Here is a 27,619-nt window from a genome sequence, read left to right on the forward strand (position 1 = left end):
ACACAGGCCCTCTGAGCAGGATGAGGGAACCCTGGAGGTGCCTGCTGGGCCTGTGCCTCCTGGCATGCTCAGCCACCCACAGTGCCACCAATCCCTTTGCAGGGCAGCAGACCCCTCCAGACCCTTGCTATGATGACACAGGCGCAGCCCGCCGCTGCATCCCTGAGTTTATCAATGCTGCCTTTGGCAAGGAGGTGATGGTGTCCAGCGTATGTGGCCGGCCTCCGTCCCGTTCCTGTAGTGTGGTAGAGCGGGGCGATGATCGGCCTTCTGTACGCACGTGCCAAATCTGTGATGCAGCTGACCCTCGTCGTGCCCACCCTGCTTCCTACCTCACTGACCTCAACTCAGCCCACAACCTCACCTGCTGGCAGTCAGAGAATCTGAACACCTCGCCGCACAATGTGACTCTCACCCTCTCATTAGGCAAAAAGTTTGAGATCACCTATGTCAGCTTGCAGTTCTGCTCGCCGCGACCTGAGTCCCTGGCCATATACAAGAGCATGGACTACGGCAAGACCTGGATGCCCTACCAGTTCTACTCCTCACAGTGTCGGCGTATGTACAACCGGCCCAACAAAGCAACCATTACCAAGCAGAACGAACAGGAGGCTCTATGCACAGATGGCCACACTGACCTCTACCCGCTGTCTGGAGGACTCATTGCTTTCAGCACTCTGGATGGACGACCCTCCGGCAAAGACTTCGACAACAGTCCGGTCCTTCAGGACTGGGTGACTGTCACCGATATCCGTGTGGTCTTCAGCCGGCCCCAGCTACCCCGGGAGCTGGGACTGGGGGCCGGAGGCAACAGCGGCGGGAGGGACGATGACCCCACAGCTGTAACATCAACGCTGCCAACTTATTTCTATGCAGTGGGAGACTTCCAGGTAGGCGGGAGGTGTAAATGCAACGGACATGGCTCACGCTGTTTGAAAGACAAGGAAGGAAAACTGGTGTGTGACTGCAAGCACAACACAGAAGGACCTGAATGTGACCGCTGCAAGCCCTTTCACTATGACCGACCATGGCAGAGGGCCAATGCCCGCGAGGCCAATGAGTGCCTGCGTAAGTCTCTTCCTCTATCTATCATTCTTCCTGTGCTCTTATGTTTCAGTTAGTCTGCTGTGGACAATACTGTAAATGTATCTTCGCCAGCAAACAATACAGACCATTTCTGAGAACCTTCATTTAGCACAACAGATTTTCTGAAAGAAAACCAAACTCTACATTTTTATATCATGTCAGTTGTAAAAAGAACAGATCACTTAGAAGAGGCACATCCTTTGACACTTCTTACATAAATGTATTGGCCATTATAAAAGGAGCTCACAAATGTAATGTGTTAAAACTCACTCCTTGTTCAGCTCTCTTCCTTGCTCTGTTCCTTTACCCTTCTTATGAATCTGGGAGGTATTCTTTCCCTAAAATAATCTCCTCAGTACATCCCAGATATCCTAATGAGGGAATTGGATTTAGACAGTGGTTTGAACCTTGTAGCACACATCAATACTACTTTTGTTGTCTAATTTTGACTAATAAAAATAACCCCTTCTTAGTTCAAGGAGAGTATGAACATAAGGAAAACAGGTTGTTTATTTCTTTGTTGGATGGAGTCATGACGCTCTTACCACCCATTTTCAGGATATGAGGACAGGGATGTTAAATCAGGCTAGCAAATTAAACTTCTACACATACAGACAGGGAGAGGGAGGTTAACACAGGAGAGATTTAACGGTGATGACCTGTGTTTGACAAAGGTCATCACAGTTTGAATTCTGGTAGCACATAGTGGTTGAGCTTCCAACTTTGGCAGCTTCTCTCAAAACACAAAATCCATCCTTTCCTTGCATTTCCCATCAGTCTTTTCTATTTACCGTTCCTCTACAGGGAAACAGGCTTACTTTCAACAAAATCGTGTTTTCTGGACTTGTCTATGAAAATACTCTTTTTCACAAGCAAGTCTAAACAGTGGATGACAACAGCTCGAGTCATTGGCACACCGCTTCAGCTAAGTCATCCAAGAATGTTATTTGGCAGGGTTTGCCTTTACCTCAAGACATGCTCCGTAAAAGTCATCCAGACGTGCTCTTAAAGCTTGTAAAAAAAGAAAAAGAAAAAAAAAAAAAAAAAGTAAAGTCATTGCAATGTCTGTCTCAGTGTTTGTTAATGTAAATAGATTACCTTTGTATTGGATTAGGCTTTTATATGATTTGATGTGATATTTAGAGCATATGTTAATTTCATGGCTGTACAAAGGTTTTAGACACATGACATGTTAGCCATGTGTTTTTAGCAGGAATTTGTACTTTAAAATGTGAATGTTCCTTTGGTGGTCATTTTTTACAGCATTTCTCTGTTAGTATAAATAGACATAGGTGGAACTTAATTCAGGTCAATTTTGCTTGTCATAAAAATTTGTTAGTGTAGGAAAATAAAACCATATTAGAAACCACTGTCCCCATTTTAACCTTTCCCCATAATGAAATAAAATTACAGCCAGAGAGAAAAAATCAGGAGCAGAACATTGAAAAACAGTGTATATTTTTCTAACATGTTATAATTGCCCAGTGCGCTGGCCTGAGATCATATTTTGCATTAAACAGTGCCAGATCTGTTTAAAGGGGACACAGAGTGACAGAGCCAGAGAAGCAAGGCCATTTTAGCATTAGACAGGCAAATGAATGCAGCCTTCCCTCACACTGTACTCTGAAACCTTCCATGCCAACACTACCTTACTTTGGCTTCTCATCTATCCTTGACACCCTCACTTACTCAACTCACAGATACAGGCACACACTCACACACACATACACCTAGCCCCTTCTACAACAATATCCTGTAAATCCCTTAGTGTGTTCTCACACATACTTTTGCACACACCCTTTTTCAAATGTCCCGTGGCTGTTTCCGAAATGTTACACCCGCTTCCCGTAGATCTCTTCTCAGCGGGATTGATATGTCACTTCTATCCATGATTTCAGGACTAAACAGCCTGGCTGCACTGGCCAATTCTGATGACCTAATCCCAATGTTGATACAGGGCAGTTAAAATCTATTGCAAGTTGCATGCTATACCTGATCACATATCCAGACACGCCAAAAAGTTAGTCCCAGATGTCCCCTGTTTCATGTTCCAAAAGCCTCTTTACAGCTTATTCCGGTAGACATGGTTCCAAAATATCCTCAAAGTAGCAGGAGAGCCTTTAAAAAGCTTCTCCAGTGTATGTTAAAGCCAATTCTTAAAATGCACCCACCCCTTGTTGATTTCACTGCTCACTTTTCTTGCACAAATAGTGGGCTGCAGTGTGAGCCCTGAGGCATGCCACTGTGGCAGCGAGGTGTAAGTATTTTGACTGGGCAAGTGTGTGAGAGTAGCAAGTTGCTGAGCCAAGGAGTCCCTTAGGTGTCACCAGAGCCTTCATGGGGCCCTGTGGGTGTTTTGGTTGGAGGTAGGGTCATTGGGGGGTGGGCTGAGGTCACGATCTTTTGTGAGGTGGTGACAAGGTTAAGTTGACGAGGAGATGGTTTGTGGGTAAATGAGGAATTTAGAGTGGGCAGATGTAGAGCCAAATCAATAGTTGTTTCACACCCCACCTCTGAGTCTGTCAGACCTTGAGAAATTATGTGCCTGGTAGATTTAACCACTATAAACATTACTATTAAGATGGTTTTGCACGAGAGTTTTTGCAAGGTTTTGTTCTCACTCTAGCAGTCTAGACTTGAGTCTTTACCCGGGATAACAAGAACATTGTCTCTAACAGGCTGCTTTGATTGTGCACTGGTCTTACTAAATGTTTGACATGCACCGCACCAAGATTACTGTCTGCGCTCTTGGCAAGCTCATGTACTGTCTCCAGACACAAGCCATGCACACACACGCCCATCTGCCGCCTCCCTCACGATGAATCCTGCCTCAAGACATTGGTTTACAAATCCCTGCTCTAGTAGTCAGAGAGGGCAGCCTCGTAAAGAAGCGTGTCTGTTTGTATTGAGGGAGACATGATGGAAAAAGCTGTGATTTATCTGCCGGGAGTTTGAGCCACAGGACAGAATGAGGAAACAGATGGATGAGAGCTATTTGGTTACGGGTTGTGATGGAGTATTGGCTTTTCTGCTGGCATGGTCAATGCTGTAATGTAAATACTTGATGTTGACTTAAAAAATGTGAGACGGTGTATCATGCCATAATAGAGTCTGCCAAAGTCACTGTATAAGATAAAGAGGCCTCTTGTGTAGTCAACGACAATGTGACATCCCGAGTAGATGATAATTTATGGTGGTGTAGGAGCTCTCTACTCTTGGCCGCTTGTGCAGCCATGTTGGCCCTGTTTGGCTGCGGCACCAAGCTGTTCTATTCTCCAGCACTTCCCCTCCCTCATTTGGACTCAGGAAGTCCAGAGTACTGCTCTGGGATGCTATGAACCCAGGGCCAGACACCATCCATCCCTAATGGACCAGCCAGCCAGGTCTGTTCCCACACCGGTATGCATTCATAGCATTAAATACAAATGTCACATGAAGGCTGTTTGAATTGCCATTGGGGCTGATTTGCCAGAAATGCAGGTGAGCTGCAGTTGGTAGCAGAGCTGGGTGTTCCTGCTCTGCTGCAGCGTTAGGGTGGGGTGTTGAATATTTTTAATGGTAAATTTTGATGTATGGAGTCCAGTGGGGATTGATTACAGTATCCTGTTTTTGCACAAGAAGAGGAGTTTCCCTGGAAATTAAGTCAATTAGCCAAGTATTCACTATAGACTCTCATTATACACGAGTCCATGTCACCACCTGAAGGAAATTCCCACAAATTAGTTATTACCTCTAAAAAAGTTATTACTTCTTATATAATAGATGTTATTAGATCATGTCTGCCATGCTAATGAATGAGCAGTTGCATTAAAATGTGAATTTCACAGTGGAAGAAGGAGAAGCAGAACAGATACTGAAGTTGCAAGCCCTGTCACAAACCCACTCAGACATATTGTAGGGGCTTGTGGTTTTCGGTGGGCTCAGCCTCTGTTTTTTGGAAACTATTAGCTGGAATTAGGGGGAATTTGACAGATGGGTTTCTTAGGGAGAGCAGTGTGATCCAGCAGAGGTGTGTATGTGTGTGAGTGTGTGTGTGTCAGAGGAAGAGGCCAGCCAGGAACACATGCTCAGGAACGGGGCTCAGAATAAGCCCTCAGATCTGTACAGAGCTGTGGAAACTCTGAAGACCACAGAAGCACAAACTCCCTCTTTTTTATTTTTCTCTCTCTTCGTTTCCCTCACGGACAAGGGGCAGATGGTTAGTTGATGCTGATTAGAATTTCAAACCAGGCCTCCATCCTTTCACACCATTTTTCCCCCTCTACATCTCCTAGCAAGGGCAAGCAGAGGTCAGGCTCATGTTCCACTCGAAGAGCAGATTCGTCAAGACATTTTTAGGCCCAGTGATTGAGAAATTACCCCACTCTTAAACACACCATACACAAAACCATGGCACAATTTGTGAGTCTGCATGATTTTGATAACACGACCAACACCACATTTTATAGTTTCTCAATCGTAGCATGGAGAGGAGCGAGATTTGTGACCTTTTGTTCTTGCAGCGCAATGTTGTTTAGTCTTGAGTGGAACAAAGTTAACCTCAATAGATTGCTTAAAATTCAGCCACTTATCCCTGAGAATTCAGTTTTGCAGCACACAGCAGCCTGAATTTGTCCCCCATAGCCAGCTGAAATTTTGCTGTCTGTCCCTAGAGGGCAACATGATATGAAGTGCAGTGAGATGCCAAATATAGACGAGTAAGGATGAAAAAAACCAGAGCTGCCTTGTTATTACTGCATGTATGTGCCATGTTCCTACTTTTGCTAATTGACTTAAAGACCCTCCCACCTCCGCCGCCTGTCGCTGGGGGCTAACAGGGAACCAACACTTCAATTACTTACAGCATGACACACAAATGAGCTGAAGATGTTTGTGTGTATGTAAGGGGGGTAGGGTGAGGGGGGTACTGAGCAAAAGAAAGTGATTTTGAAAAAGAAACTTCCTGTGCTTTGTAATAATTACACAGCCAAGGAATGTTCTAAAATCAACAGCTCTATGAAATGATGCCTTTGGGGTGGTTAGTGTGAGATACAGGGGCTACGCCACAGCAAGACCAGCTAACAGGAGGTGTGCAAGTTTTGTTTTAGTGGTGTGTGTGTGTGTTTGTTTTTTTAGGGGCTTGAAGTAAGACTAACTTCCTTTATCTGGCTGAGACAACAGGGTCCGGGCAGTTTGACTGGTTTGCTTTTATTTCCTCCATCATTATTGCAACTTTGGCCAACCCACAAGGGGTTGATGCATTTCTCGTTCTACGAAGCCACCCATAAAGACTCTCTGGCAAGCAGCAATGATGGTGAAACAAATGTTGAGGACAGCAAAGTGTCAAATAACAGCGTTAATGTCAGCTGGGTTCAAACGCTGAATCTCTAGGAAATACTTTGCGGCTTCCCGAGGCCCAGTATATGTGTGTGTGTGTGTGTGTGTGTGTGTATGTGTGTGTGTATACATATGCATCTCCTTGGATTTGTGCTTGTCTGAGAGCCACATGTAATCTAGTACTGCGATGTAGCGTTTCATCCCTGTGCCAAAGCAAACTGGTGGAGTTGCAGAGTGCCTACCCTGATCTCCCAAGTCCCCATCGACTCTCCCCCGCAGATGGTAGCAATCACCTCCTGAGGTGCCCGTCACCGTCGACACACTCTTCCTCTCTACCCTTGTGTTACTGACTCTTGTCGAAAATTAACTCCCTGCCTGGACGTTTTCCTGTCTGCTGCCTCTTCTTTTATTTCATATACAGTATATTTCTATTTTTTGCTGAAATCAGCCCTTTTTCTTCTCTCGTTGAAGTCTTAGTGTTTTGGTAACAGTTTGCCTCTTTTTATGCTCTTGCAGGCCTCTGTGCTCTATTTCCTGAGAAAATATGTGGGTTTTGGCTGCCAGCCGGTGTTGCTGGTGGCAGCAAGATTCAGAGGCTGTTAAGATAAAATATACAGTATGTGTGTTAAGAATGAGTGCATGATAATCACACCGCTGCTTTAACTGTGATTTTATCTGATTGTGGCCGACACAGGCTGTCTGACTGATCAGTCGCTGTCACTGCATTTGAAATGATGTTATGTGCTGTATGTGATGTACATTGGTACATATGAAAATGTATCTTGTCTGTTACTGTATGTGACTAGAGAGGTCTGGTGTGAGTAGCATATCCTTATGAACCAGCTCTACCGGGAACAGCCAACCCAGTTCTGCTTTTCAAACCACAGGTTTAATGTCACCCTTACCGCTCCAAAGTAGTCTTAAAGGTTCATCATGACCCTTTCTTCCATCTCCCCTTTCTCTCTCTGGATGGCAACAGGCAGGAAAAGATGATGATGATGATGGCATCAGGGTAATCTTGAAATTGGCTTGGAGACTTAACAGAAAGCTCTGTGGCTAGAGGGCATTTATACAAACAAAATAACGCGACTGAGTTACATTAACACCTGGGACTGAAAGTCAGGATATGTAACTTCTGCTACATCAATTTTGATAATTCCTTTTTTTAAACATAAAGTCTCTTAGTAAGGCGCTCGACCATAACAAGCCAGGAGAGCTTCAGTGCTGCTTGTAATATATTTTCCAAGTCTCTGAAATACCAGTCTTGCAAAGCATATTCCCTCATCCGGTGTTTTGATGATGGTGGCAGATAATGGCTAACATGTTGGGTCCAAGTCTCTCACAGGCGTTCACTGAGATCTAGTAATGGCCAAAGCATATAATTAACATGATTTTCATACTCATCAAACAGTTCAGTAGGTTAAAAACAAGCCAACTAAAAATGAACTAAGCCAAAAAAGTATGTAAGGATAAAATAAAATGTAGTTTCATATTGAAAACTACATGGTGGTTGTTGCAGTGGATTTCATCAAGATTTTTCAGATACTTTCATTCTCTCAATATTTTCTTCTTTCAACTTAACATTTTGACCTTTGATTTGATTTTACTGCTCAATTCTGAGTCATCAATCATCAACCGAGAACTCTTTTGCTTTCTGTGCATTCATGTGCATGTCTGCATTACAACATGATCACAGGACAACATGTAACATTGGATTTTCCCTCACAATTTCTAGTGTCATCTCTGGCCACAATGGTGAATTTACACAGTAGGTTCCATCTGTCACTTTCTATTTCCAAACCAGCGCGGCATCATATGCATCCCCCAGAGTGGACCTCATGGTCTTGAATGCCAAGAGTCATTGCAAGAAGTAGTTTTTTTTTTTAGGTTTTCACTGATTCGCCATGATAATTTGATTGCACAACAGCCGTCTACGTCTGCCCTGTGCTCAGAGCTGCAGGATGTTGCCTTTGGAAAAAAAACGAGACAGACAGAGAGTGAAGGAAAAAGCGGGACAGAGATAACAATGTTTAGATGTGGAGAAGTGAAGTGGACCAGAAAGAGGGAACAGAGCTAAGGACTCAACTCTCCACTGACACCAGGCCCCCCAACCTGGCATCCCTCCAGCCTAATCTCGTTAAAATCTTTCCCTGCCTGATGCCATCCAGAGAGCGAAACGCGAGATGGAGGAAAGGATGGACAAGAGAAAGGGTTGGGGAAGGAAACAAGCAAGAAGAGGGACAGGCAACCAGAGAGTATTTGAGATGGGGTCTCATGAAAGTAAGAGTAGTGAGGGAGGGAGAGAGAGAGAGAGGGAGGCTTCGGGGAGGGGTGGAAGGGGGAGGAATTAAGGGGACTCTTAGTTCAAAAGGGCTCCCAAGAGCCGGCTCTTAAGCTCACGGCGTGAGGCTAACCGCAGAAACCAGTGGAGGGAGGGGTGGGCTGAGACATGGTGTCAAACCTAAAAGTGAAAGATATGTCTGTGTGGAAGAGGAGGAGAGAGCAAGTGAGGCGAAAGTGGCGTTGTTACAAAGAGGGAGAAGCTCCTGCGTATATCATAGTACAACCCATGTCATGCACACAGCAAGGCTAGAGTTGTAGTGTCCTGTTAGTCCTCAGCCCGCAGTTCTTACATCTTTGTCCCAGCTTGTTGTCCACAGCTCATTAGAGTCTACAGACCCAGTGGTGTTTAAGTCTCACTCCTGTTTGACTTCTTTGTATGGTTTGTTATTCGATCCTTGTCATTTTGTGAGTGGTTACTACTTCTTAAAACAGTGTATCTGGTGTGTAGGGGCGCATAACTGTGTGTGTGTGTGCATGTGTGTGTTTGTCCACACTGTACACGGCCTTGGCTCTAATGAGGAGCTAATTAACCGGGTGTTACCCCCAGTGCCCTGAGCAGGTGGCTGGAGCAGCCAGGCGGAACTCAGCCCAAACACACAGACACACACCACGGACACCAGCACACACACGATGGCAGGAGCCCATATAGCAGAGCCTGTTTGGCCAGGCGGGGAGGGCACCCAAGGGGGGCTGCAGCAGGTCTGGACCGTGGCCTGGGCCAAGATGGGAGAGGTGGTGGTGGGAGAGTGGCCCTCCAATTTTCAAGGACCAATTTTAGCCATGGGATTTGGGTTTTGCACAGGCATCCAAAATCAATTGGCTGTGCTTACCGGCTTGGCTTTGGTCGAGCTGAAGGAAAAATGAGGTTAGATTTATCCCTGACATATGGAGGGGAACAGAGAGGCAGTGCACTCCACAAACACACTTGCATTTTATTTGTTGAGCGCAGTCTTTACGGGCCAATTTGTCATAGCACACTTGACAGACCTGTCTTTGAGCTTGTTCAAAGCACATTTACTGGTTGAGGCACCTGCTATGAAAGCTGGAATAGAGCAGTGTGGTGTTCTCCTGTCAATCTGCCTTATGTGAAATATTCTCTATTTTTTCGTGTACTACTCATTGGCGCTGTTGCAACGTGGTGCAACTATTTTTTACCCTTATATTTTCCGAGGGGTGCTTTCTCCCCTACCAGCATCCCCTCCTCTATTTTTGTGGTAGCATCCCTCTGTTTGCCAAGCTTGTAGCTTGTGTTTGTTGTTTTATTTCCACGACAACAGAGCCAGATTTACGCATTCTTGAATTGGACACATAAAGTAGTCACGGTCACTGGAGGATCACCGTTGCTTTGCTGACTTCCCACCACCCACAGAACTCTTCTCTATGCTGAAGTGTCTGTTTTCTCTTCCAACAGATAAGAATTAGTGAGTGTTTTTGCAGAGTACTCGTGGTGCTTTGATGTGTTAATGAATTGAAAAATGGCCTTCAACAGTGTTCAGTTATCCCCGCTGAGCCTAATTTGGGTGAGGGGGGTGCTGTGTTGGTGGACGGGTGGCAGGTTAGGGGGGGAGGTGGGGTACTAGTGTATGTATGTGTGTGTGTGAGCACTTCAAAACAAACCCATAAACATTCCAAGATCCTTTGGCAGCTGCAGCTCCAAGCTGAGGTTAACTGCACGCAGCATGTTCACCATAGAAAACACACACACAGGTACACAGACAAACACATACGTGGAGCGCTTTTTGATTATTTCTTTTTCTCAGTCATTAACCTTTAGAAAAAGAAAAAAAAAATATGAATGAAAATGTGATCTAACTCAGATTCTAAACAAATATTTCTGCCAGGCACTAATTCACTCATCCTCTGTCTGTCACAAAAAGTCTGGCTGTCGTTAAAGCCATTTCCAGCAATCACTGCTACACATGCTAAATCATTTAACGGTTGAATTCTGGAGCTTTTCTTTGCATTCTCCACACTCGAACATATCCTCTCTTACTTCAGACTTTGTTGGCTGATCTTGTTGCACAACAGTAAATCGAGAAGATGCCATAAGAGGGCTGTCGGTACTTCAGCCAGGGAGAAACTGTGATCCATCGCTTTCATGTTCTGCTACAAGGTGTTAATGGACACAAGTGCTCACAGCTGTGTGTGTGTTTGAGACGCTTGATCATAATCACAGTCCCCCAACTCGCTTTCCCCCCCAGCAGCCCCAGCCACTCACCGGAGCTGGTGTGTTCTTTGTCACATTCCCCTCAGAAGAAGTTGGACAGACTGTTTAGCTGTTCACATGCTCACTCTCTAAATACAGGCAACAGCACACACACACACACATGCTGTGTGTTTGTTTCCCAAATGACAAGAAGCTTTTGAACTCGATGATATGCAAACTTCCCTCAGTATCCTACATTGTCGTGTCATCATAACATAACCTATATATCTCATTTGAACAGTTCTGTCTCACTCCTCATCTCGGGCTAAACAGTTCATGAAAGCACGCCAAAAGCCTCATCGGTATTTCATAAACAGTGTTGCTTCAATATGGATCCATACAAGAAACAGCATTTCATTAAGTGCAGAATTCCACACAAATTGGGACGCATAATAACCAGATGGAATTGGGAAACAGTCTGGGAATGTGCTCCCCCTTTTTTCCAGGGTCTGCAACCAACAGGGAAAACTGGGCCTCTTTCCCAACCTTGTGCCAGGCGTCCGTCTCAGTGCGGATGGAGATTCATATCGTTCACTGCTCACATAGTAGGCTAGTTATGACTTCACACGCATATGTAAGTGAGTCTCCTCCTGTGAAAGAGCCACCAGTGTCATTAACAGTCATTTATGATCAACTGCAGGGAGCTCATCTAGCATTGCTCAGATCATTGATCGCAATGGAACTGCAGAACTGACCTTGTCTGCAGCAGCAATGCATGTGTCAAAGTGATGATGGGCAAAGAAGGTTTTTGAAATGACTTGACCTAGACTAGAAATGACTGACCTTTTCTGCAGCATGCTTAGTCAGTTAATAAAATATGCGTTTCCAAAAACAACAACATAAATGTCACCAAGATCTACAGAATATTGTGTTTTTGCTGTTGAGGAAATGCCTGACATTTTGAGAAAAATGCTTTTTCACACTCTGCCAAGAGTTTGATGATAAGCTACCACTCTCAGAACGCCAGCAGCTGGTTAGTGTAGTTTAGCGCAGAGACTAAAACTAATGCACTAACTTCCTTGATTCTCTGGTGACTCTCTGGCAACCTCACAACAGGTTTTTACAGGCTAAATAAAACTTCTGTGTTGATTAGTGAGTTTTGGTGGTGTTGGTAGGTGGATTTTGTTAACTTTAGCTGGAGCCAGGCAGCAAAACATGGGAGAGGTATCAAAATTAATGAGTGCCACTGTGGCCATAAAGAGAAAAAAAATATATCGAAGCTATGTTTTACAATATTGAGCACTTGATATTTCGTGCACATGATATACAATTCATGGTGACATTTTGATTGTAGGTATTTCTCTGTTGCACACAAAGCCAAACATAGACTCACAGTCTGTCTTTACTTATTCCCCATTGTTGTTGTGTCTTCTTCCATTCCAAACATGCATCGTTGGTGTATTTTTCCTCAAACACACTCCCACCAGATTATAGTTAATTAATGTCACCTTCTGTTGTGATCCTCTAATAATCCTTCTTTGCCACAACTGTTGACGTTTTTGGACAAACTGTTCTGCTGTTGTTTACCCTTTTCTAATTTATCTGCGGATAACTTTGAACTGGAACTAAGCTCTGCAGCAGTCGTCTTTTGAAGCCATGGCCAAGTCTTCAGGTCCCAGGTCTGACTCTGATTTAACCAGCAGAGGGTCTGGATTAAACTCTGTTACACAAACAAGAAGGACAGGTTTCTCATTAGATTTCTCAAATGCAAACCCCACATGAAGAGAGTGAATGGAGTTTATGCATAATGTCATGCATAACGGTGAATGCGGTCTAATATGGAGGAATCAGTGGAAGGACTTGTGAGGAGAAGGGACATAAAGGAATCAGCTGGATTTCAAGTGGAATGGGGAGAGAGACTGTGAAGAGATATAACCTCACTTCACATGTCCCATATATTGTGTCTCGCCTCATTTAGAAGACAGCTAGCTCGAGCCCATTCCTTTATCTGAATCGGTCTTGCTTTTAATAGATCTTAGGAGTCTTTACTCGTCAGTGATTCATGAAATTAATGTCTCTCTTTCCAGTGATTAATAACTAATGGGCTGAGAGAAGCAGAATTCATTAATTATGAAATGGAGAAAATGAGCTCTGCAAATATCACTTTTGATTGATGAGTTCTGGAATAGCAGCCAAACACACCACCGCAGTGTAGATTATAAACCACTCACTGCTGCCATACTGGAAAATCTCTCCCAGCTCCCTTGTGATATACATGGTAGTATGCATATGTTTAACTGCAATGCACGCTCCACGTGAACATTTCATCTAAGCTAAGTTACATTTCGACTCTATAAGGGTAAATACTGTGAAGATAATGTAAACATTTACACTTGTTAACTTTCCTCCTCTCTGCAGCTTGTAACTGCAACCTCCATGCCCGTCGCTGTCGATTCAACATGGAGTTGTATAAGCTGTCAGGGAGGAAGAGCGGAGGGGTCTGCATGAACTGCCGCCACAACACCGCAGGCCGCCACTGCCACTACTGCAAGGAAGGCTTTTACAGAGACATGGCCAGACCGATCACTCACCGACGAGCCTGCAAAGGTAAGAGTTGAAAAAAAAATCTGTAATAGTTGTGGTGTGGAGCAGCTCTAGGTGGCGCTCATTGATGATCACTGTTCCTACAGCACTACATAGCCATTTCTTCATTGGCTGTCAGAAACATAAAACGCAAGTATTTTTCTGGGAAGGCATTACCAACCGCTCCATGTTTACAACAAGTAATGTGAAAGTTTTCATGAACAAGGATCACTTTTGTGCTACATCAATCAGTAAAAGAGTAGCAAAATGAATATTTATTTATATGAAAATGTCATGGATTATAACTCTAAGCTCAGTTTGACTTTTCATTTGGCAACGTGCTGCGCTAAATGTTTACAAAATGTTCAAACAAAAGCTGATTGAGATGTTCTAAGACCACTAATACTTGTGTAATCATCTAATACTTGTGCAATCATGTCATTACTGAAAGAATTTAAGAGGAGTAACGCGTCATGATTGGAAACATACACGGTCATGGTAACTTTCAATAAAAAAATATCAAACGAATGAAACGAATTGACACTATGCCTGAAGCTTGTCTGGCCACCAAATGTTCCCCCATACCACACACCGCATAATATTATCACTTCACCAAGAGATTTCTCATGGAAACATGTATTTTACCCCTTTATTATTTCACATTTGCAGTGAATGTTTTTCACACTCATATTATGCTGGAAGCCTCTCTCTCCTCTTGCTGGACTTGTTGCAAAAATAACACCAGTTTCATGTACTTGTTGCTCAGGAAAATAGTCAAATCAATAGCTGAGAGGGGGTGTTTTTTTTATTCTGTTGATCCAGATGAAGGTAAAGAATCACTTCCAGAACATTAAAAAAAAACAGCATCGGTGAGAGCTGCCAATGCTCAAAGCCGTGAAGATCTTTTGGTTGAAGTTTCATGGCGAGAATCTCCCACTGGCTTCCGCTCAGTTTTCCTTCTGCAGCCGACCCAAGCTGTAACTGAACACCCAGGAGGTTAGAAATGGCATGATATTAGTTGCGCTGAGATGTCGAGCCATTCATCATATAATGGCAAAAACTCCACAGTGACTTGCTCACATACCTCAAAACTTAAGTCATTTGACCTGTTGCTGCACCAAAACACTGACAAAAAGAGACCGGCCTCAGTTCTGACAAGAGATCAGTCCTGAGATGTGTGTCGCGGGGTGCAAATTGTTCCTTCATCCTCCATTTCCTGCAGTGTCTCGGAGTGTGATGGTCTCATACGTGCGTGAGCCCCCTGACACTGCGACGTGTCCTAGTAAACAGTTTATCTCCCTCCCTCACAAAAGCCCCAGATGTGACGGAAATGAAATTTAACGTCTGAAAACCCTCTGCTGAGCATATCTCTCTGTGATTGATCAGAGCAATTCCACAGCCTTTCCAGGAGCTGTCATTCTGCCTTGCCTCTGCCCTTGCTCACTTTTTTACATCCCCATCTCCCATGATTTTTAATAACCACTATCTCCTCTTCCTCCCCAATTCTCTCCATTACTAACTACGAGCCTTTAAAACCTTTTGCCTTTCTCTTTTTCTTTTACAGTGGAATCCCAAATTTTATTTTCCTGCCCTAATTTTTGCAGTCTTCAAAGTTGAATCTCCATGTGTCAGGGTCAAGATAGAGGTCAGAGGTGTGCTATGGCTGAATGTCATGTCTGAAATGGAGTTACATCAATAAAATACAGGTGTTTTCTAAAGGCGAGGCAGGAGTGGGGAGGGCAGGGAGCAGTGTAGGTTCTGACAGGACAGACAGGCCATATCTGTTTCTAATAAGAAACTCTAGATAGGTGTCTGTACACAATCTGAGCAGTATATGAGGAGGAATAACCACCTCTGTCTTGCCTACAGCTCTCCAAGAGCCCTTTACAGTGTCACAAGTATTAAAATAGTCAGCAAAATGACAGAAAGATGGCAGTCACCACATGGCCTGGCTGTGGTATATGAAGTCTTCAAAATACAAGTTTTCTATGTGAATCCAAGCCGTACAGCTGGTATCCGTTGACCACAATAAGCATTGATAAAAGGCATTAAAAAAGGGGCCATAGTCCATGTGAAGCAGCGTCGGCCAACATAAACCACACTGGCCGTATGTCTCAAATATCTTTCTGAAGCAGGCCATGAGGATATTTGCTGTCAGAGGAAGTTGTGGACAGAAAAAGTGTTACGCAATCTAATTCGGAAAATCATCTTTGGTTAGTAATATAGCATCTGGTCTATAGCAGCATGAAAATGCGATCATTGAGGGCAAATGAGAGTTTAGCCAGCACCTCTGAGCATTAAAACAGTAAAGCCAAATAGTGGAGCTGTTCTATTGACATCTTCAGTTTACCAGTCCTTCAACATAGCACTGTAAATGTTTAATATTGCTTAACTCTTCAAAAAAATTTGAATAAATATCCCGAATAAATAATTGGTGCATACAAATTATGCAAACAGCCAAACGCATATCCAGATATTTCAGTCAAAGATCAAAATGAAGTTGTATTATATCCCAAGGGATCCCTAGCATGAACGTTGAAGGTAAACACAAGACATGCCTTCAGCAATAAGTTATGAAATTTCAACATTTTTATTTATTTTCGCGTTAAAGTAGCCAACAGACTGAACAAATTTTCAACCAAGGGTGCAAATAACACCACCCTCTCCGAATGTGGTGACTGCCAATAACTGCAGACAAAGACCAGTCCTTGCCCTGCGCAACACCAATCGGTTAAATGGAGCAAACGCCTGTCAAAAGACTACAAATCCCAAATAGAGTGCCTGTCACGTCTGCAGGCGCAAAGGCTTGAAAAGTCATCAACCTCTGTGGACGTTTTTACTGCTTCTTAACTGGCCCGAGCCCCAGCACATAAAACTTCAGAAAAGCAGTTCAAGGAGGAGAGCTGGGGGTGGAGATTGACACCACCACCCCCATCCTGCCTCTCACAGCCCATTCAGATCTGGCATTTGCTGGTTGTTTACCGAACAATGTGGACATTGGCAGTAAACTCTGATTTCTTAACAGCCTATGATTGTTTAGAAGGGAAGTGAGAATGTCTAACATTACACCGTGTTCACACTGACCGGATTGAGTTGATGGCTTGTGCTTTGTCACTGATCAGCCGGGAAACAATGGCCACATGTCTCGGCAGGCATGACAGACCAGCTCCAGACTTGTGTCAGACAGATCACATAACAGGGGGTTTACCCCACATGTGCTTTGGATGCATCATTTCACAGGCAGGAATATACGTCCAATCGAATAGCCGTAGGATTATTTTACTTTGATAAACCAGCTTGTTTCTTTTTCAGTTGAGCTCAAACCAATTACTTGATCACCAGCTTTGGATGGAAAATGTTAATCTATGCAAATTATACAAGATCTAAGCCTACTTTCTGTAGATCAGGTCTTCATATACGTGTTTTAATGTATTGAGCAGCACGCTCAAGGGCACAAACTCCCGGAATACCAGAGATTCTCCAGTGGTCTGTGGACCATGGTAGTGCCTGATCACTGTGGCTGATTAATGAGGGTGGGTATAGAGGTTAGGATATAGGTTACGTGGTTGGCATAGAGCTACAGACAGACACTCTGGAGACACTTGTTGACTTGACCTCTGAGATCCAACTCAGCCCTGCGTCTTACCCTGTGCCATATGCAGATGTGTACTCCCTTCAGGTCAGCCAGGAACTTACAAAGTGTCATCAAAGCTTGAGTTTCCTGGTTGGGCCTGCGTGACTCAAATGGTGGGGATTTTGCATGGACGCCACAGCATCAGATTTACGTCTCTGTGCACAGCTTCAAACAGAGCGCAGCCACTTTGACACCTGTGGACCGGTTGGCCTTGCCGGAAAAAGGCAAACGTGTTTCTAAAGATCTGAGCTGCAGTTAATCCCTCCCCACCCCGCCGCCAGACACACGCGATCGCTCTTGGGTCAGTTTCAGCCATTTAAACCCTCCCTCTGCCCAGTCAACAGGTGGTAGGGTCCTCAGGCTCCCCTCTGTTGTAGCAGCGAAAAAATGTCCGGCGCAAATAAACACATTCACAGTTCCGTCAAGTGGTGGGAAGAAACCGTGACATGTTAGCAGCTGCCTTTCTCTGGCAAGCCCTGTAACAAACTGTTAGGTTACAGGGTTTTTCCCCCAAACTGTAATTTTGGCCTTTCTTGTCTTTTTTTGATAAGCTTGGACAATTACAGCTATCGCATTACAGTTGAGTCACTGTAAGTTTGCTTTAGTAATTTTGCACTAGCCTGCGCCTGTTTTCCAAAGAATTACATTGAAAATAAGAAGAAAAGGCACAATGTTCACCTTGCATTTCATGGTTTGTTGTATTTTTGGCAGCATGACAATAGATAAGATGGGAGAGGATACTTTTCTATACTTTAACTTGTTTTATTCCTGACAAAGAATGTCATATTTGATCTGAAACCAATCAGTCACATCCCTGAAGTCTGGAAAGCTGTACATGTTTTGTACTGTTTTTTTCTGTCACTGATGTGTTTGTCTGGCTGGATTTCTGTGAAGTGTTAGATATGTGTTTATTACTCAAAGAAGAAATGTGTGTTTTTTTTTTTAGTAGAGTCGGAGTAGCCACATTTTGGTTAGATTTACTGTTGTTTATGCCGTTGAGCACCCCAGAGGCTCTGTTTGGACTACACTGAAGCGCTGTGTCTCCCACTCTCTCCCTGCTCCTCTCCAATCCTCCGCCTTCCTCTCCCTGTCATCCTTTCTAGCATCTTGTAAAGTTCTCTCAGAAGGCGTCAGACTAACATGCCAGCTCTTGTATTTAACAGCTCTTTAAACCAAAAAAACCCTTGTGTTGCTCGAGGGGGTTTGAAAAAATTGCCGAGAACCAGCAAAACTCATAAAAGTTTTGCCAAAGCGAGATGACCGGAGCATTGCTTGTTGCTGTTGGCATTTGCAGGGCATCGGCTGAACTTTCGGGAAGTGATGAAACAGCAGAGTGTGTGTCACCAGGCAAGCACCAGACTGCACACAGCATATAGGACAGCGGAAATGAGCAGAGAGGAAGGCACAGTGTGCTTTTCTGGGTCCCCTGACAGTGATGCACTACATGCATCATCACCTACCATTTTAAGTCTTTCTGTCATCTAACTTGTCACCTGCTGTTTCTACTTTCATTCAAATCTTTTCTCACCCAGCAAATTATATTTTCTCTCTTTCACAAGCAATGTTTTTTCTTGCTCTTTTTCACATAATCCCAAGCACCGAGGCAGACTGAAAAAGGCTGCCAAACATTCAGGTCTAATGCATATCTGTTGTCTGCTGGCAGAAAACAGGAGATTACAAGCTTTAACCCACTACCCTGCAGAGACTCTGTCATATACAAGGAATAAGCCTCTGTCTTGTGTGTGTCATTTTGGCAATAATGAGTTCAATGAATTAACATTTGATATATTTTCTCCCTCTCTCTCTCCTCTTTCTTGTATCACAACCCTGCCTCCCCCTTCACACCTGTGCTCGACCCCCCCACCCCCCCACCCCAGCCTGTGACTGCCACCCTGTGGGCGCAGCAGGCAAGACGTGCAACCAGACCACAGGCCAGTGCCCCTGCAAAGACGGCGTCACCGGCATCACCTGCAACCGCTGCGCAAAGGGCTACCAGCAGAGCCGCTCACCAGTGGCCCCCTGCATCAGTGAGTGTCACACAGACAAACACACGGAGATACCAGTCACTGTATATGACACTGATAGCGTCATAACACTGTCTTCAGCTTGCTAATTTTACCAGCTTGTTAGTTAGTCGCTGCAGAAAACTGCAAAACACTGACGCGATCCATTGGGAAAAACATGAAATAACAAAAGGCAGAGTACATTGCTGCTATAGAGCTGTGAAGTACACTAAAAGTAGCACATATTCAAACCATAGAGATGACTAAGTATAATTGAAAACACACTTCACTGTAGCCTAAAGTCATTCTGGCTTTTTGACAGGCACCCCAACCCGATCTCTCCACTGCATATATACAGTACATGTGTTCCGTGGGTTTGCATGGCCACTGAAAATGCAATGATAATTTCATAGAGAGCAGCCCAAAACATGTGTGCAAACAAGGGCTCAGCTGTAACATCAGGCTAAACTGAAATGTGATCTTTGTTAAAGTGCAAGTCAGTGGAGAAATGGTAGTGTGAGAACTCAAGACTTGGTTATTGTTTTCCACTTGCTGTCAATGGTGTATAGTGTGTGTGTGTGTATTCGCTGTAGTATGCATGTCGACCACATCAAGTTTTTAATTTCCTGTGACAAGCGTGCATGTGTGCGTGCAGATTATGAAATTTGCCAGTGGTCCGACACATGCAGGCATGTGTAATAGAGGGCAACTTTCCACCACACTGTGTGCCAGGCGGTACAGGCACACATTGCGTACACTCACAAGACAACCTCCACCGAAGCAAACCGTGCCGCCCAGTGCCGTACCGAGCTCTGCCACACTGTGCCACATGCTGCCATGTTGTTTCTCTCACGGCTCCGGAGCAGATGGTGGATAGGCGAGGAGGAGAAAACAACTGTGGTCATGGATGGCAGACCCCACTCACTTCAGTGCCACTGAACCATCCAGTGAGAACAACGATTGTGTATGTGCCTTTAAGTACATGCGCACATTTAGACTCATTACGAATAACGTCAGTGATAACTGTGTGTGTCAGTATGGCCTGATGGTGGACATCTTACCTCCTATTGAGGCTCCCGGACCCCGAGACAGAAGACAAGCCCATTAAGTAGCCAATTAGTATGATGGCAGCAACCCTCATCTGAATGATCCTTTCATCATCTGTCTGTCCTCACAAGATGTGGCCATGAGGGCACACGGATTCAAAGTGGCTTCTAGCAGCTGCGCCTGCCTTCACAAAGCTCCGTGCCCTTGTTTGTTTTTGTTGGCAGGGTGTCCATAATTTCAGAGAGACAACTGCTGCTTTTGCCTCAAAACCGCTTTCCAGCAACCCCCCTGCCTCCCGCCAACACACTCCCACTCGCTTGGTTCAAACCCTCAACCTCCAAATCCAATCAAAAGCAGATCCTCTGGGTGGATGCTAAGCCTACGTTCCAGTAACTCTGTTTACGGTAAAAGCGGAGGGCCTGTTGTTAGCATTAGCATTTGTATTGGAAAGTTGCATACGATTAAAAGAGAAGTCCTGGAGGAATTCCACCAAGCACTTTTTAGAGTAGCCAGCGGGCAGAGCAAGGGAGGGCTGCATCTGTCTCAAGACAATCCAACCAAAATTGCCCCCTTGCCATCTGTCCATCTGTCTATACATGCTTGCATGGAGATTACACAGCAGTGTTAACCCAGCATCTGTTGTGCACTGTGCAGCCACCTTTCATTTGAATCAATGTGCCTCAAAGAATCAACTTCTGTCTCAGATGTATCAAATGTGCCGCCTTTGAATGGACTGACTTCTCTGAACTGGATTACTGAGTGAATTTGTGCTGCATCTACTGAGTTTGACTTAAAACTTAAATGTGGTCCTCTGACCTCCACTATTTCTTCCACTTATATTGTCTCAGGATCTTTTGTATATCTTAAAACATGACAGTAAAACCACCACATTAGTCAGAGGAATGCATGGTTTATTTCAGCCTGTCTTCCCTCTCACCACCAATAAGTATCCCTGTCAGTCTGCCAGTGTTTTTCTTGCATGTCTCTCTGCAGTGCCCCATGTGTTTTCATGTATATAGTATACACTCCAAACCTACCGTATGACAACCCTTGTGTTTTCTCTTATTGGTCTTGAAAAGCAAGGACGCTTACTCCTCCATATTAAGCTCACCCTCTGCTGTGGGTGTGTTTAATATATCCACAAAACCTTCCCTTACACACTATTTGGAATTGCTTTTAATGAATTCAAACATACTTCATTTCTTTGACCACACATGCACTCTTAGCAGGCACACAGCCAAATCACTTAGACCATGCTTGAAAGGCATGGATTTACATTTAACCAGTGAAATAACTTTGTATTTCTTGTGTGTGTTTCAGAAATCCCAGTGGTCAACCCCACGGCTGTGGTGAGCAGCACAGAGGAACCAGCAGGTTAGTACACGCTCTCTGCACCTCGCCCATAAGCACCACTGCTTTATGAGAGGAATAAAAACATATTTTTTAATATTTCTGGACGTGAGTTTTAAGGTGTGGAATAAATATTAATGAAGGGTGGGTCCCCTCTTTTGAAGTTCTGCATACAGAACGAGTGCGCTGGGGCCTGCAGAATGTTTCCATTGTCTTAAAACCTGTGTCCTTGGCACAGTTTCCCCAGCCACTAACCTCAAGTTAGTGGAGCCTTGCTGTGCTCGAAATATAGCTGCAGCTTTAAGCCAAGGCCAGCAGATAGGCAGCAGAGGTGATTAGTTAAAGTTTAGCTGGGAGATATAGTGGAGGAGAGAGTTTTGAGGCCTGAAAAGAGTGTTGGCAAGTGACCGGGGGGAAATTTGTTCAGTCTCTCCCTCTAACTGTCCAATTTAGGCTCCGGTCAATTACCCTGCCCTTATTATTCATGCTGTGGCTGTTTGATTTGAATGGTGGTGTTGATTTGGAAATGTTGATTCATCAGTGGGTTTATAGCATATATCATCACTCAGGCTGTAGATCGTACCCCCCACTTTACCAGCAATACTGAACTGCACTATTCAAAGTATGTCGTTTTTATTGTTTTTATGCCCTTTCTCTTCTTTTTATGGACTTCTTACATTTCAAAGGTTGTATGCAATTTGAGGATATGAGTTATAGGGTTTAAGAAGTCTATAATGGCTGATACTAAAGTGAATCTGAAGGCCAAGGTCAGTGAATATTGCATACAGTAAATATAGAAAACCCTCCCATTAAATTTAATGGTTTGGAAAGAATAAATTGGTTTACATTAAAATATGAGTTTGATATTTTGGGAAAAAATGCTTACTTTCTTCCCAATAGTCCGATGAGAAGGCTGTAACGTCTGCAGGCTAAATACTGTAAAGCAACTTAGCTAAGCAGTTAGCATAGCACAAAAACTGGAGACAGAAATTGGCCAAGAAATACTATGTCATATAAACCCCTATAAAACCACAGACGTTATTTTAAACGTACAAGATGCAAAAAAAATTGTTGGTATACCTTTGAAAATGGCCACGCTAACCTAAGCTGAGGAGCTGCTGACAGACGTAAAAGTGGTTTCTATCTTGCTGTACAACTTTTGGCAAAGAAAGTGAATTAGCGTACAACATTTCCCCAAATGTCTACATTTTCCTTTAAAGGCGAATAGATATTGCTTTTCATTTTAGCACATTTTCTCATTTGCGACTTCTCTCATTCTTTTTCCTCACATTACTTGGGCCTCTGAGCCTTTTTGAAAAAAGAAAACAAAAATGCACAGTCGAGGCCTTTCTTGTGTTTACTACTTCCCTGGGAAAATGTTACGGGGTCTGAGAACACAAGAGTGGTTGATCGCCAATTCACCTCAGGCTCTATCAAACACACCAGAGCATTTCCCCCACCTTTCTCCTTCCTAAACTACCATAGAACGAGCGTCACCATCAGAAACCTAAGGCCCCAAAATGTTTTTGTGGAAGGGGCGGTGGATGCAATTTGTCCTTGTCATGGCACAGTGAGAGGGGCTCAAGGGAACAAGGGCATCGAGAGCCCCGGAGCCAATTGTGAGTGTTTTCAGTGGGCCGGTCTTCTGGGTCAGTGGACGATTCGCAGAGAGCTTTTCCAGGTGAACAGCCAGCAGTAAGAGACTCTTGATGGGAAAACGCACACTGTCTCCAAGCCAGAGTTTCACCACTGATACCTTTAGGCCAACCACTATATGCCACACACACAAAGCACACAGGCACACAGGCACACACACACACTCACAATGGCAGTGATCTAATGAAATCCATGCACATCTCATACAAATGCATTCCTGCCACAGTTGCATGCACACTTATATGATAATGATCTGCACATGAAACCGCACGCTCACTTTTAATGAAAAAGACCTAAAGCAAGCTATGATATCTAACATCATTTATTTGAAGTCTGCGAGTAATGCACAATACACACACACACACACACACACACATACTTACACACAAATCCATCCACATGTACACCTCTGCACCCATCCACATCTACACCTCCACTCATCGTTTTTTTTTTTCTTGAAGCTGCCATCTGCTCTCTCTTTCTCCTTTTCTTTCCTTTTCTCTCCTCTCTCTGGCTAATAAAATCTCCAGCGCTGTGATATACAGCCAAGCCTCCTGGACATTTTTATGGGTTCCTCGGTCCCCTGCTCCTGCCCTCCTTCCATTGCTCCATCCGTCCCTCTTCCCCAAAAAATGAACGATACAACACCCCTACTCTCATGCAATCCAAAAAGTGTAATTTCTCTCTCACGACCGTTTTTTTTTTTTCTAATTGGGGCATTTCATGTCCAGCAATTTTATTTGGTTTGCTTTGGGAAGCAACATGACTGAATGGTTTTCCTTTTGAAGGCCTGACCGCAGATACCAGTCCAGTTACCAGCATGTGGTTTTTCAGTTTCATGCCCTGACATTCCACGCGAGCTGCATGGTCAGCTTTTCGTGTCCCCTCACTAAAACTGACTAGAACCATGTTGGAAAAATGACCCTCTTGGCATTCCCTACCTCTATCATTTTCACATTTTTTTTCTTAACTTTGTGTCCTTCTCATACTTCTGTAATTGAAATAAGTGGATCCAAAATTCTACGGTTCATAAAATCCAGTGGCATCAAGTCAAGTACAGTAGAACTTTGCTAATGATCAACGGTGTCTCTTTCTTTCTTGTCACAGCTCCAGTAGCAATAGTTACCATGATCACAATATAAAATACACACTGCAATGCTTTAAATTCAATGTTACTGATTTCTCTGTTTCTTGAAAGTTCTCTTAATTTTGTCTGGTTTCTTTGTTCCCCATTCGGTCTGCACTCAGCTCATGGAAAATGTATTTCATGATCACAGGGAAGCAAAGCTTTTAATGTTGAGATGACAAAATAAATATTTTAGGATCACCAGAAACAAACCTTGGGAAATAATTACATGCATGTGCTCTATCTGTCTTAACTTATCTCCAACTTTTTTGGTACATAGAAAATGTTGTACACAGTCATTTTTCAATGTCAGTTTATGTCAGAATAAATCCAATTATTGTTGTAATCATCCATTTTTATTCAGGCTGAAGATAAACTTTTGGCCATTGAGTGAAGTGACGTGAGTTGTTGCTTCCAGTGCAGTTTCCATATTTGTGTAACTGTGAAGAAGAAGGGTCGACTCGAAAAAGACACTCACAGATACATGACAGCTAAACCAAACCAAGGGTGGTTTTAGAGTCAGTCAAGAAGAGCTCTGAGATTGGCCACTCAGCCAAGAGGTTCATTTTAACTGTCACAATCGTAATTGTGACACCTCATCACTGGCGGCTCCACCTATGAGTGGTCAGCAGAGGTCATCTGTCCAATGTGTGGTCTCAGTCATCACGCTGACAGCCAAGGTCTATTCAAATACATCCAACCATGACCTGCTTCCACCGCGCTCTGCCTTTTCTCCAGACCCCCGAAAACATGTCAAACTTAACACTTTTACTACTCTGGTATGTTTCACTTGCCTCCCAGCACCGGCTGTTGCAGGGTTTAGATGTGTCATTTGTCAGAAGTTGTACTTTAGGCCCTGTCGGTGGACATATATTGTTGCGAGGACAAGTTAGAATATGAGCATACTCTCCACAAGGTTACAAAACAAATAGTAGACGGACACTTGGAGAGCACAGACCTCTGCCAAGACCCTTAGTCCAGATCTGTTATCAATTGCTTGTTCATGAGTTGGATCGGGATCCACTCCAAGATTTAATGCGTTCTTCCTGTGCCCATGCTACACCCTTCCACCAAGTTTAGTGAAAATTGGGCCAGTAGTTTTTCCATAATCCTGTTCAAAAAAAGATAAAAAGCACAAAAAAGACATAACCTCATTGACGGAGGTAACAAGTACATATATAGCCCAGAAAAGCAGATATAGCTTTAGTACATACATTTTCATGTTTGAATATATAACAACTTTGGCCTGCGTGCGTGTGCAAAAACAAGCACATAGTGATTTATTTGGATGCTGTTGAGTGTGTTTATGTGCGGTTTCTCGGTACATAACAGTTTCCAGTGTTGTGTTACACTGCTGGTCACTATTTATGTGCGACAAGATCACCTCATAAAGCACTAGGAAATGATGACAAAGTTCAGATTTCAAGAGTGTAAGTGTCCCATTATGTGTGTAATTTGAGTTTCAGTACGTATTGTTAAGATTAGTGGAGTTACAGCTGCAGGAGTGAATGTTGGTGGTTCTTGTTTTTGCAGATTGCGAGTCCTATTGTAAACCAGTGAAGGGCAACCTGAAGATCAACATGAAGAAATATTGCAAGAAGGATTATGGTAAGAGACTAGTGGTGGAAATTGATTATCCATATTAACCATAATTAATAAATGTATTGTGTTGGTAATATTGACTTGACTGTATTTTTTCATGAATGTGTCCTCAGCGGTCCAAGTAAACGTGCTGGACATGGAGACAGTGGGAGACTGGGCTAAATTCTCAGTTAATCTGGTGTCTGTGTACAAGAGCCGCGGCGAGCCCTTGAAGCGGGGCGACAACATCCTGTGGGTCCACATGAAGGACCTTGCCTGCAAATGTCCCAAGATCCAGATGAGCAAACGATTCTTGGTGATGGGCGGCAGCGACGGAGGAACAGGCCCAGGGACAGGTCCGGGCGTTGGGCCTGGGGGTGGAGCCACCAGTCCAGGGGCGGAGCGTGTGGGCCTAGTGGCTGATAAGAACAGCCTGGTGATCCAGTGGAGGGACGTTTGGACGAGACGCCTGAGGAAGTTCCAGCGCAAAGAGAAGAAGGGGAAGTGCAGCAAAGCGTGATGGGAGGCGGCGTTCAACCCTACCTCTCCCTCCATCACCCACTTTCATGAACCCTTACCCCTGATCTCCCATCCTCCATGTGAATCCTTTGTCCTGTCTGTCCCCCATCATGGGAACACTGCACATTAGAAAGACTGCATGTACCCTACCTGTTTTACGGACCACGTTTTGTGTATATTGTATAATTATTTTCCTTTTTATTTTTCAAGTTTTGTCTCTGTTATGTCAGTTGTCTTTTTGTCCAATTGGTTTGCCTTAAAAAGGGACCATTAAAAAGGGTATGAAGTGTAGACAAAAGCAGACGCCATTCCCTCCCTCTACGACGACAGCGGAAATGTCCACTCGTCCCACAACTTACACCCCCCCAAGCCTCAGCCTCCTCTTCCCGTCAAGACTGACCGCCTCTCGCCGCTTTGTTTGACACATAAGAATATCAGTGCTCACTTCACATGCTTCTCTGAGGATTTTGATTCAGTGTTTGTCACTTCAGCGAGACTGACTGATTTCAGCAAGAAGACAAGCTGCACATCCTCAGCTTGGCCTCCTCGCGTTTCATTGTTGAAACAAACTCAACTTGGATTAGCACAAGCTGGACCACCTGACAACTTTTCAACATTTGCTGTTAAAATGTTCATAACATTTGGGCCTACTTGCTCCAGGTCTCTGCAGTAACTTCTATTGACTGTAACTATAAAACTCTTGTCCCGTGAGGAACCAAGGGCTCCCTTTGCAGGGACATTTTCCACAGCAAACCTCAGTCTCACCACCACTGCTGCTGCCACCAGACAGCCCTCACAGAGTAAACTGCTCATGTAGGCTGTCATATCTGCAAGTATTCGATGCCACTGCTCATAGTAGAGTTTATATTCTTCGTGTGGCTAAGTTTTATCTCATCCATTCATATCCCAGCCATATCCTAATTTGTGATTTATCTTTTGTTTCATTTTAAGCAGAACAAACCCTGTTAGCATGTGTGAGTCACATTCCAGGCCTCCGGGGCTGTGCCTCTTCACCACCAGTCCCTCTCATGAGTGGTTTATAAAGTCATGCATCACCATCATGACTCATTGCCTGTCATTTTTTCTGGAAGACAGATTAAGCGGTGTGGACAAATGGCTGGAATTTGAGAACAATACCAATATTTTTTTGTGCTTTATGGATAATGTCCGCTGGGTAGTGGCCTTCCAGATGTTGCTGTGTGGCCAGTGTCATTTCTTTGTATTTAAAT

At 44.0% G+C, this 27,619-nt stretch overlaps 1 protein-coding gene across 1 annotated transcript; it reads left to right on the forward strand.

Annotated features, from left to right (window-relative positions):
- Positions 1 to 26,547, forward strand: ntn2 (netrin 2). Its single transcript, XM_070851907.1, has 6 exons — positions 1 to 1,068; positions 13,310 to 13,498; positions 18,986 to 19,135; positions 21,479 to 21,532; positions 25,824 to 25,898; positions 26,006 to 26,547. The coding sequence occupies exons 1-6, from the start codon at positions 21 to 23 to the stop codon at positions 26,389 to 26,391; spliced, it is 1,902 nt and encodes a 633-aa protein (XP_070708008.1). The 5' UTR covers positions 1 to 20; the 3' UTR covers positions 26,392 to 26,547.
- The last annotated feature ends 1,072 nt before the right edge of the window (positions 26,548 to 27,619 follow it).

Source organism: Pempheris klunzingeri, chromosome 20, assembly GCF_042242105.1.
Source record: "Pempheris klunzingeri isolate RE-2024b chromosome 20, fPemKlu1.hap1, whole genome shotgun sequence".
In the NCBI taxonomy this organism is placed as follows: Eukaryota; Metazoa; Chordata; class Actinopteri; order Acropomatiformes; family Pempheridae; genus Pempheris; species Pempheris klunzingeri.